Raw genomic sequence first — 12,985 nt, forward strand, 5'->3', positions numbered from 1 at the left:
ATTGATGAAGTCTACGATGTGGTGGCAGCCTCGGCCACTACAACCCATCGTCAAGAAGGCGGACTATACGGAAATTCCGGACAACGAGCTGCCGGAAATGCGAGCTGGAGTGGCGTTGGCCACTACCGTTCCTGTTGAGCGTTTCCCAATCTTTGAGAAGTTGGGAAGTTTCACGAAAATGGTTAGGAGTATGGCTTACTTGGTGCGTCTCGCTAGGTTTATCAAGTCACGCAAAGGGGAGGTGATAAAAGGTCAACTCACAGCAACAGAATTACGTACAGCGACACACGTAATTATACGAATGGTTCAGCGAGAGGCCTTTCAACAAGAAATCCTCGCTCTAATGGACGATTCGAATACAAATTGTCGACTCAATGGACTAAAGGCGTTTTTGGATCCAGATGATGGTATCATACGAGTTGGTGGAAGAATCAAGCGAGCCATCATACCCTACGATAGTCGGCATCAAATGCTGTTGCCGGCTAAGCATCCTGTCACCGAGGCACTTGTTCGTCAGTTACACATTAACAACTTGCACATCGGGCAAAGAGGCCTGCTTGCAGTTGTACGTCAACGGTACTGGCCGTTGAACGTGAAGAGCACTATCCGTAAGGTGACACGAAAATGCATCGTCTGTTTCAAGGCGAACCCGTTTAAGACAACGCAAATGATGGGTGATTTACCATCGTATCGTGTCCAGCCAGCCCCCGTTTTTTCGGATACCGGTGTAGACTATGCAGGTCCTTTCTCCATCAAGTCATCGACCTCTCGCAAGCCGCAGATCACGAAAGCCTATGTGTGCCTGTTCGTATGCCTGCAGACTCGAGCCATACACTTGGAATTGGTCTCGGACTTGACGACAGACGCGTTCCTTGCAAGCTTGCGGCGGTTTACCAGTCGACGAGGGTACCCGAAATCGATACGATCTGACAATGCAACCAACTTTGTCGGAGCCAAAACGGAGCTGCACGAGCTTTGGCTTATGTTCAAGAAAGAGTGCACCACGAAGAAGATCATCAACTATTGTGCCGACAACGGTATTGACTGGTCGTTCATACCACCGCGAAGTCCGCACTTTGGCGGTATCTGGGAGGCTGGTGTGAAGCAGGTTAAGCACCACATGAAACGTATTGTTGGTGACAGAAAACTTTCCTACGAGGAGCTCTACACGACCCTTACACAAATAGAAGGGGTACTAAATTCTCGACCCTTAGTACCGAGCTCAGACGATCCATCCGACTACACCGCAATCACCCCGGCACATTTCCTGATAGGCCGAGAGATGCAAGCTGTTCCAGAACCCGACTACTCCATCCTAAAGGAGAACCGTCTCTCACGATGGCAGTTGGTGCAATCTATGTTGCAACACTTCTGGAGACGGTGGACTGCCGAGTACTTGCCGGAACTCCAAAATCGGTCGAAATGGCTGAAGCGGAAGGAGATCAAGGTGGGATCGCTTGTACTACTAGCAGACCAGAATACACCACCACTACACTGGCCGCTTGCAAGGATAGTAGCTGCACACCCCGGAGACGACGGTGTGACACGTGTCGTTACCGTTAGAACGGCGAATGGAGCGGAGTTCAAACGCGCAGTTACAGAAGTCTGCTTGCTGCCGTTGGACGAAATTGATAGTTGAAATACTATTTCAACGCCGGGGAGGATGTTATGCCACCTGGGCATAATGTGTCAACGCCGGGGAGGATATTATGCTATCTGGGCATAATGTGTCAACGGTATGTTTTTTGGGAATGGTTTTGGGCAACGAACAGTAATGTCACACATACATGGAAATACATAGAAATCAAGTAGTGAACTGAGCGAACGGACGTGTTCTCCTTTTGCTCCGAAATTCCTCCTTTTTTTCTCCTAATACAGTCCACTCGAAAAGGACAGGGGCTGCTGTGGCTTGCAGGATGGTGAAGCATGATTGTGCCCTTCTGTGCGAGTGGCTCTAATCCCACGTCTGCACTAGTTTTTGCCAACAAGCCGGAGAGTAATCAGTGGAAAAATGTGACCAAAACATCACTGGAGCTACTCGTGCGCAGAGGAAGAAATCCGGCAAAAGGTTAAATGACAGTGACGTGAATCTTGATAACTGCCAATCTCAAGATGTTGCCGCCTGTTGCCCTCAATCCAAAAGCAAAAGCGAAACAACGAGAATAGCATTCAAGTGTGGATAGTGTTTGTGGTCATACGGTTGAGCAGAAGCAGGTCCTCCAGATCAGAGCTGTTGCGATGTCGTGTATGAACGAAGTCGATTATTTCGGTATTGGGTGAGGTCTACGTGGTGAACATGAAGCGGGTGGGATTAATTATACTTTTATTTATATCATAAATGTGATATATAGTTAAATAGTATGTAACACAATATTCAATTGACAATTCTTTTTTATATATTTTTGTTTTTCATTTTTACTGAAACTTCGTGAACTTTAAGAGCAAGACGTGATTCATATTCTTGTGCAGGTTCTGTAGTACAACATACAAAGTTATATACGTTGCAAACTACACTGCTGGTTTGTTAAATCCCCTTAGTTTAAACTGAGAAGGAGAATATACAAACGAACTTAATCGATCATAATTTCCATCATGAAGTTACCAACAAAATTGTCCCTCGTGACTTAATGATGTTTTCAGCAATGAAAATGGATGCAAATCTTCGGAGACCAATTGAAGTAACTACAGGAGTCCACATTTTCCCAAAATCACAACAATCTGTTGCCATACGTTTTAGAAAATCATCGATTGTCGAGTATACCGCTGGTTGCTGGCATGGTTTGCAGGCTGAAAGTCTCAAAGAGTTTATTACCTTTCCCGAACCGGAGTTCAACAGCACGTCGTGGGGAACAGAAGCGGGTGACATTATTTCCGATCGTTTATTAGTAATGAAGGTAAAGCATGTCCCTTGACAACCCTTTTCGGTAAAGATGCAATAAACTGTCAATGGTAATGGTGGCTTCGTATGGTACAATGTGTTTCCGTGGCCCGGAGATAGATGGAAGATTGGAAAGAGCACACATACAGGCGTGTTGAAAGTTGTACTAGTCAATGGCCATAGTCAACGAGATTAATCATATATTCATGCAATGGTGGATCCAATGATGAGCAAATCTCGTACCGATCAATCTCTGGTATTTCCAACCCAGTTTATAATTGTTTGTTAGTTGCAGAATCAACAAGCTTAAATAACGCAAGAAGTCAGTGGCAGGGATTTGTTTTATACAGGACAAATTATTGAGAAATAATGTATGTGAGTAACAACAGGATAGAATTAACGGCAACGTTTCGGTCACAAAGAAGAGACGTGTTAACAGGTTGGCTGATAAGTCCCCGGTCTAACAAAGAAAAACATATTTTTTTGTCCAAATTTGTTTTTATTATTCAACATAGTTCCCTTCAAGAGCGATACAACGATTATAACGACCTTCCAATTTTTTGATACCATTTTGGTAGTACTCCTTCGGTTTTGCCTCAAAATAGGCCTCAGTTTCGGCGACCACCGTTTCATTGCAGCCAAATTTTTTCCCTGCGAGCATCCTTTTGAGGTCTGAGAACAAGAAAAAGTCGATGGGGGCCAGATCTGGAGAATACGGTAGGTGGGGAAGCAATTCGAAGCCCAATTCATGAATTTTTGCCATCGTTCTCAATGACTTGTGGCACGCTGCGTTGTCTTGGTGGAACAACACTTTTTTCTTCTTCGTTCTTTTTTCGCTCGTCAAGCAACCAAAAGTTGCTTGACAAAAGACGCTCTGTCTCACAAACTAATTGACATACAGACGTCAAATTTTGACACGAATCATTTGAAGGTTGGTGCTATATAAAAATAATATGCATTTAATACTAGCGGCGCCATCTATGTGTCAGACCGAGGACTTATCAGCCAACCTGTTATGTGGCTATGGTACAACTATGTTGTGTTTCGTTTTCACAAAGCTGTTATAGTACTGATTTATTTGATTGCAAAAGGCGAAAAGAAAATATATATATTGTTCTGCAGTGATTTGTCAATCTTTCAAACAAATCTTGTCGCCCTTCATTAAATTTCTGATAGCCAAACCATTGATACTAGTGGTGATGAATTGGTTTTTAATCATATGGAGGCTTTGTACCTATCGGCTGACATTCACAATTTGGTTGCATTAAATGTGGTGAATGAGGGTATTCTAAACGGTTTGCGTATTCGTCCGTTGAATGGAATCTTGTTTCAAACAGGCCAAAATATTCAGCACAAGTGTATGATGCTGATGAAAATTTATTGCCAGGATTAGCAAATTCCTCGACCCCTACAATGTGGGCGTTGCCGGCTGGTATAAATAATCCCTTTACATGCCTCAGTTTCGAACACAGCGTCCTTTTGATTTGTTTTTATATTGAACTGTTTTGAACTATTTTTGCCCTATTCAAAGCCTCCCTGTTTCTGGTAAAGCGTTGCAAATTACTTTTCCATCATGTTCAAAATAAAACAGCACGCTTTTATGCCTCCCTGTATGATCGTTCGTACGCTCACCGTAAGAACCGGTACATTGCATTTGCCTGCTGTCGTGGTGTGCGTGTAGGGAAAATGTCCTTCCATGATGCGAGAATCCGGTAATAAAGTGGTTTAGGACCGATACAACGGAACAAATCGATGCTATAAATAGGATCAACTCTTCTACCGTGTTCGATTCCCGGGTAGAATTGGCTAGATGCTCCAATGGTGGTGCGACTGTACGGAAATAAAGCTGTAGCTACAATAGCTGCAAAAAACCGTTCACATAGAACTATGCATCGGGCATCGTGCAGTTAAATTCGATCTGGCCAAGACATCTGTTGCTTTGCAGCACAGCAACAGCTTTGTTTGTATTGTATTTTCGTCATCGCTCGCTTGCGTAGCATAAAGCAGGAAAAATGAGTTTGTTTTCCACGGAGCAAAGTCATTGGTAAGTTTGCAAGAAGAAGAGAAGAAATGAGAGCATTGAATGTCGTGAATTCAAATCGAATGTCAACAGTGCGCGGATCGCTCCAGTGAAGAGAGAATAAAACGATCCAGGAAAACTACCACAGGATACAGAAATCGAATGGTCGAAAAGTTTTTTGTTAAGATGGACATCTAGGACAATTCTACCTTATGTTATTTGTGATCCATGTCCATCCATCTGTGAGGAGAATTCGCGAAAAAGTAAATAGTTTTTTCTTATAAACACTCGCACATATCATCTTCGCACTATTCTTCACGTTTCGATTGTCGGATAGGCGATCGATAAACTGAAGGAGCTGTTAATACAGGCCATATAGAACAGGACTCATTGAAGCATTCATCTCCTTGTACGTTTATGTGCGATTGTAAATTTAAGTTGAGCTGTGTGGCAGTGTAGGTATACAGCAACATGCATCGAGTTGTTCGTAGCCGTGGGTTGGTAGATAATTGAATCAGATTTCCGAACCCAACAATCACGAAAAATCTTGATCCGTAAGTGATCACGAAGGAACCATACAGCTCTGCGTTACACCCGTTTCAATTTTACAACATACAAAATGTCATTCGGAGCTGAAAATGTTGCAAAAGCGTTTATCGCTTCAGGTCTGACAAATCATGCCGTGTGTGGTGAGGATGGTGAGGCGATAAAAATAAATGGAAATAAAATTACACGATAAACTACCCACTTAAATAGAAGTTGATGGTAGAAGAAAGGATTCTAACAGGGGTTTGTGCTTTTTTTGTTGTTTCCGTTTCTCTTGTAACGCCAAGAAAAATGCTTCAGCCCTGCAGGATTCACGTTGCTTTCTAAATGGAGACGCCTGGTGTTTTACTCGAGCGGTCGTTTTGTTTCGTCCGTAGGCCGCCCTTGGCAAGCAGCAGGAGTCAAAGTCGAGCTTAATGTAAAGCAAAACAAACAAAAAATACGTTTCTGCTCCATCTACACCTCTACACCAGGCCCATTTTTGTAGATTAGCAAAATTGTCACAATAAATTGAAGGCTTATCTGAAGGTGACAATCGGGGGCCTTTGGGCCCCATTTTCGTTCCGCAAAACTAGTAGTGCATTCTCATTATTTTGTTTGTTATTGTAATTGTGTTTTGAACAGCTTTATGGTACCGTTTGCGATTTTGTCCACTGCTTTTCATTCCTTTCATTACTTCGTGTTCGAATTGTAGCTGGCAATTAAACTCTTCCGTCGGAGAGATTAATTACGCCACGGCACGGTATCCAATTTGGGCAATGAATAGTGGCAAATTAATGCCCGTTAGAAATAAACAAGAAAACAGATGCTTGTGGCAGGTTAAAGCAATGAACTTTTTTTTTCAATCATTTTCCAAATGCTTAGTTGCTGATGCATATTGCGCATTAAAACTAGAATATTATATTTTGTAAACGTTAATGACTGTGAGTAAATAAATTTGCTAACTTCTTGTCCTTTCCTCAACAATACTGGAACAACACTGTGGAAAAGTAGAATCTGAAATAGCCCACAGAGGAAAACATCTAAAGAGCCATCCCAAAGTTGTAATGAGCCTAGAGCCGTTTACTTGAAAACTGTTTCTCACAGCTAGCCCACAGCCCAATCTATAAAAGCCGAGTAGCTTTCAGCGAACTCGGATCCGATCGGCTTCGTTCAAGCGTAAGTAAGTAACTTTTCCGCTTAACGCACACACTTTCGAGCGACTTTGCCATCGAATTCTGCTGCCGGTTAATTGGCAAACATTCGCCACACGTATAAACTCGACGGCAAGAAGGCAGCACGGAAGAATGGCCGTTAAATAAAGTCATAACCATTTTCTGCCTTTTTGTGATGAGTGCAGAAAGCGGCAACGAAAAAAAAAAATAACAAAATATAAGAACGCCATTGCGAGGTGTTCTCGCCCACCACGTGATTCTCGATCACCCGTTGCAAACGTAGCGCATAATTTTGTACCATGCGCAGGGTGTTCCAAAACATCTGTCGCAGACAATTTATGACATTATTGCGTCTGTTTGGGGTGAGTCTAGTGGAATGTTTGGTTCGTGCGTTCGTTTCGTAGCTGATTTCTTGCCTGCTATACAATTCCAGACCAGCAGACAGTTGCGTTCCACTTCATACCACAAATGAGCACTAATGAGGAAGAGCGTAAACGGTGCGAATGTGTTCCTAAATGGCACACTAGTTTGCCTCCCACATTGGGGGCAATCATCTCGGTGTAATGGTTATTTTAAAGTGGAGGAATATGCTGGGCGATCCATAAATCAACCTTTTCCGTAGGAATCGTTACTAGCGGAAGGATAATTACAGGACTGGAATGAAAATGGAAATTGGATATGGTAATGTATCCTTTCGCCATATAACTTTCGAAGATAGCCTATCGTTGGGAAGATATTGCTCTGCAAATGCCACCAAAAGCCACACAGCGGATGCTGCTATCGTAAATGTCGTGGGCTATAATGAGTCTGAACGACCTTCAATGTATTGAGCACATAAAAACGGATTGATAAAAGAAAAAACTTATTTTGCTTTTATAGCTGAAGTTCGAACGGCGTCAACATACAGCGATCCGGTGAAGTTTAATCGTACACGCTTTTGTGGGACGACGATTATATGTAAATAATTTGACCATAGCTTCATCTCAGCAATGTGATTTTTTTTAATAGATTGTTTCAGTTTTGGATCGATTTTGTAACAATTAGAGTGATAATATTTAATAAACCTCTTCTGTCAACGTTTTTTATTTATTGGTAACGAAAAGTTTGCTTTCCTAGATTCAAATTGTAATCATCGAATCTACATCGAATGTTTTTCAAACTTCTCGTCCAAATTGAATAAAAAAGATAACACTGAAATTTTGTTTTTCAAAAGACAACCATTAATGTCCGCTTTTGTTGGTTCGCATCATCTAGAGATAGCTCTCTTGGCTTGAAAGTGCCCTCGAACAAGGTTTTCAAATCTAAGGGATATGCTGAGCGCAAACCACTGCTGTTGCAGACTGAAACGGACGCGTTTTTACGAGCAGCTCTCGAAAACTTAACAAAGGACGAAGCTATGCTTGTTTCGTAGTGCTGGGCGTACCAGTTCGAGGGATTGGCTAAGGTTTTCTCGATAGTGATTTCCACTTGCAAAGAAACAATCGGTCTGAAAAGCATTGTGGCGATGGATGAGCCAGTAGTCGCTCGACGAAATAAATAAAAGCGAGTGTGTGCATTTTAATATATGGGAGTAGATGTTTTTGTGAAAAAATTTAATACAACATTATGTTTCTCTTATTTCAAAATAAAAAAGAACTTATTGACAAGAATCATTTTAAGAGCAGAAACATTCACACGGACTTGACTATAAAACTATGTCGGCAAGCCTAGTAAACCATAAAGAGCCATGGCCAGCATGGCTTATACCAGGTCTTTAAACCAAGAAGAAGAAGACTGATGTGTTGTAACAATATTTTTTTCAATATGGTTTCTACAGAAGCATAATTTTGGAACAAGAAATCGCTTGTACGATTTTCTGCTTCGTCACAAGCTTTGCAAAAGAATTTATGGCAGGTGAGAAGAACTAAAAACGATTGGTCGATATTTAACAGCAAACACTATTAAAATATCTTTCAGGATATTGTGTTGTGTTCAACTGCTGCATAAAAAAAACATAGGAAAGATTGTAATTATTCTAAAAATTGCACTGTAGAAAATTGTGCTATTCCATTCTTTTCTACATTTAATTACGACAAAACGTATTGCTTCAAAGCATACCAGTTGCTGTACACTGCCCTCTGCTGAGGCGATTCCTGAAGATTGTTCTGTAAATGGAACAGGACATCGACTGGAATGGAACCCATTCCAGTCGACGATTGCCTGTGGAATATTGATTTCTGGAGCTCCAGCTCTCGCTTTCGAAGTTATGTACGAATGTGCGTGATGTGCTTTTTTCTTCGTTGGCTAACCCACGGAAACATGCTCCGACTAACGCCTAACCAATAGGGAGTCCATCTCCCAAACCGTGGTGCAAGAAATGGGCATACCACGGTCTCTTACACTAGTCGTTTTGCCGCACCCGCACTCGGTCCATAAGTGGATTATTGTTCATTAATCCGATCCCCGATGGCCGTGTGCAGTCCATTCCATTTAGCTGGTACAAAGGGCACCCTGGTACTATCGATTATTTTTGTACTTCTAATCGAATCGTCGATACGGTCTGGTTCGATGGCCGGATCGGCCGGATGCTGGATCTAGTTCGTCAATTATGCGATACGCCAGTGGTGCGTTGCTGCAGATTGACGGCGGTGATGAACACTCCTGAGGAGTTGGCAATGGAAGAAATCTTGCAGCCTTCAAGTGTACAGCTGAAGCTGATAATACCTTCGATATCAGTTCGATTGGGATTGGGAATGGATTAGCTTGACATATGTTGACATTCGATTACTGTTGGATTGCTTTTGGTTCGTGTAATGCAAAAGTGTGATCGTTCAGGCTTTAGCAGACAACTCTTTGAATTATTTTACTATTAGTAACGATAGAAAGAATTAAATGAACATAAAAAAGGTATAACATTCAAGGATGTTTAAATCACTAATAAATCATTGGTTAGTATTTGGATAAAAGCAATGGTTTGGTCTTGAAACATATTTGGTATTTATTGAACCAATGTCTGTCAATTTGACAACGCTGCACAATTACAATTAGTGTTAAAAGAAGCTGGTGAATATATAAAATCATACTGTGTAAGACAACACGTGTTCAATTGAGTGCCCAACAGGGCAAGTGGATGTTGATCCCGAGCTTACTCAATCACGAGCCCATTAGGTTGGATGTTAATTTTTGATAAGTTTGAATGTATCTATCCGAGCGTGGCATAACGCACACTCACACACCCATAGCAATAATACTTTTCATCCGCTACGAGGAACCCAAGAGACTAAAACGTTCGGAGCCAATCGAATTCTACGCGTATGCCTTCAGATTCACTAGCTCGCCGTCCGTCGTTTGCACATGGTTAGTGTAAAAAAGAATGGGGATGGCCCACGGATGGTGTGGTTCTGTCACAGGCAATGGTTTGCAGTGCAAGCCTTCCTCCCTGTTCGGCTTAATGGATGATAAAAGCATTTTTACCATCGGCGCCCATAGTCCTTGGGGTACTTTAGTAAACTTCTAAGATGGCAGAAGCCGTGCTAGATGTATGGTACGTTTCTTATAGAGGCAGAAATATTTCACTAAGGCTTCTTTTAAGGACATCTACCACGACCCGAGAGATGTGCTGTAGTGGGCGAAGAAATATGATAGGAGACTTTGGATGAGCCCAAAAATCGAACGCATGAAAGGTCGATGAATGAAGTGTAAACAGGCGATCCTAGAAACGCTTCTTCAGTGGCTGATGACGACAATGCGTGCGTTGATTGGTATAGATCCGTCCGGTAGGTCTACATGTTGGTTTCTTTTTCTTTTGATTCTATTACGGTTCACCAACAATGTTGCTAATGTTGACGAGTGTCATAAATGGTGAGCCCGAGAATTCTAGAGCATGGGCCTTCCATGTGTGAGAGTGTATAAGTACGTGCGTGTGTGTGTGTTGCGTAAAAGTGTGTGTGTTTTTTAGAAACATGAAAGGAATTGATGTCATCTACTACGAGATAAATGAGTCCTTTGAACATTTATGAGGGAAAGTAATATTCAGGAGGTTTGTAGTGATGATGTTGTAAACACATGAAATACCACATTTGTATACAAAACACAAGTAATTTTGTATTTACGAAAATAGGCCTGTTTCTCAAAGCCAAAAGGAAAACTTTCCGACGGAAAGGCTCTAATCAAACGGAAAGCAAATTTGTATTAAGGTCTCCCGTTAGAGTCGACGAATGTTTCGTCGACTTTTTGCATACATTCATACAAGCACAGGTTGCTCAGTTCGTACATTCACAGATGATTTCAATCGAATTGTACCTATCTTTAATTGTTAATCTAGAATAGAATCAGTAACTAATGAATTAGTTAATAATAATTAATAACTAATGGTTTAATAATATTCTTTTTGTGGTGAAAACTTTTTCGTAGCAGACTTTTGTGGTTCTTGCTTCAGAATAATTCCTGCAAACTACCTAGTAAAATCACTAAAACGACTTCAAAATGAATGTTATAACATATCCACGTCTGGTTTAGCCAAACGGATAGCCAAACGGAAAGTCAGAATACCAAAGTGACAATTATGTGACGTTTGAGAAGACGTTTGGGTTTCACAAACAGGCCTAATATCTAACTTACCTAGGGATTTCATCCATTAGCGCAGCAAATTAAAGGTTCCAATGTTTTCAATAATCCGACCATGGCAAATGGAATAAATTGTTGTTCAACTTTCAATATTACACATTCTTTTTTGACATAATATCATATCATCCTATAACCAAGAAAACAATAATTAAAAAAAAAATGGCGTTCACTGCTCCATATTATATAAGTATATTCCCACAATCCAAATCAAGTGAAGATTCGCGGGCTGTCACTCACTCACGCACGAACTCGGTGTCAGAATTATCTCACACCTTTAGTAACCCCTGTTTTTACAGGCACTTTTCTTTCCTGGCATCTTGTGTAGGCTAAATTAACACCGCACATTTCATCCTTCGTGGGATACGGTCGAATGTTACCTCTCGGCGTTGACTCTAAACTTTGCGCTAGATTGATTTTGATTCAAGCACCGACGAGAGGACTCCGATTTCTCACACATACACGCCACTACATACATGCTCGCGAGCCCACCACTGCACCTCAGATACACAAAATCTACTGTAGAACGGCTCGACCGAGACTTGCACGCACACAATCCTTTATTGAACGTCGTTTCATTTGCTATCAAGCCGCTTTCGCTAGCGTCGTCTCCTGCTTTGACGTTGATGTGGTGGGAAGTGGGTCTTCGTTTGCCTGTAGGCGCTTGGTAAAAGGTTTTTGCTTTTCTTTGGCAACTTGGGTTTTCCAACAACAAGAAAGCTTTCTTGAGCTGTCGGCGATGGGTTGATTATTAAGACAGGTGGAAATGAAAACGCACTCAATTGTGCTATAATTTGGTTGAGCTTTGAGAGGATAGAAGGGGCTGCAGCTGTTGTATAAAGTTTTACAATAAATGAAAGCTTTTGTCATATGCTTGTATATCAAGTATAGTTAGACATAAAGATTTAAGATCTTTTGAAGTAAAAATAAAACAATAACCAAAAAAAAGCTAGAAATCTGTATTTAATTAGGCATTACATTGTTACTCCATTTGCTTTGAATGATAATCAAACTGTGTCCAATGTTTTGGATTCATATTAAATAAAGCATAAAAATAACGAAACAAGTAAACGTTGTGGAAAAAGTCACTGTATGCATGGGAAAATCTGGCACTGTCGATGAAACAGGAAGACTCGTGTGAACGACGAACAAGAAAAACTAATACAAAAACGGTTAGGAAGAAAAAAACTGGAACTGCAAACCATTCAATTGTCCATTCAGTGCGCGCTGGAGCAAACCATAAAATGCACACAAGCTCAAAATCAAACACAATATCGCCAATAAACACTCCTGTTCAATATCAAACACATAAGCATAAAGCTTGTACACACATACACACGCACACTCATATATCCAACGTATATGGACGGCTAAGACGGAAAGCCAATGCTCACCACACTGATGTACGGTGAAAAATCGAACTCGCGAACGTTTTCCTTTTTTTTCCGCTTGTGCTATCTACCGTACTATTTTTTATTAGTTGATATTTCTTTACGCCCCACTTCCGTGATCTCTCGTGTCCACTAGAATTCGTTATCCACTGCCCACACCTGTGCCGGGTGGGTGTTGGTGCAACCGGTTGGTGGATGCAGACTGGGAACAACGGAACGGACCGCACACAGCAGAACGGTGGAAGGGAGGGGGGTGATGTATCAAGTGGGATTTTTCACGTCCGCGCAACAGCAAATATCTAGCACACCGGACCCGTGTCTTGCTGCGAAGAAAAGCGCACCTCAACTGAGTAAGGTTGCCGAGATGGTGAAGGAAAATTTTCGCCACGCTCCA

At 41.6% G+C, this 12,985-nt stretch overlaps 1 protein-coding gene across 7 annotated transcripts in view; it reads right to left on the reverse strand.

Moving 5' to 3' along the window:
- The window catches only part of LOC126564130 (probable G-protein coupled receptor 158), a 65,286-nt gene extending 53,977 nt beyond the window's left edge, over positions 1-11,309 (reverse strand). For all 7 annotated transcript variants that reach the window (XM_050221072.1, XM_050221070.1, XM_050221069.1 and 4 more), the window contains exon 1: positions 11,198-11,309. In XM_050221072.1, the coding sequence (XP_050077029.1) occupies positions 11,198-11,210 (13 nt within the window). In that variant the 5' untranslated portion in view covers positions 11,211-11,309. The remainder of the gene's footprint in view (positions 1-11,197) is intronic.
- Between the last annotated feature and the right edge of the window lie 1,676 nt (positions 11,310-12,985).

The sequence above is a fragment of the Anopheles maculipalpis genome, chromosome 3RL (assembly GCF_943734695.1).
Source record: "Anopheles maculipalpis chromosome 3RL, idAnoMacuDA_375_x, whole genome shotgun sequence".
NCBI lineage: Eukaryota > Metazoa > Arthropoda > Insecta > Diptera > Culicidae > Anopheles > Anopheles maculipalpis.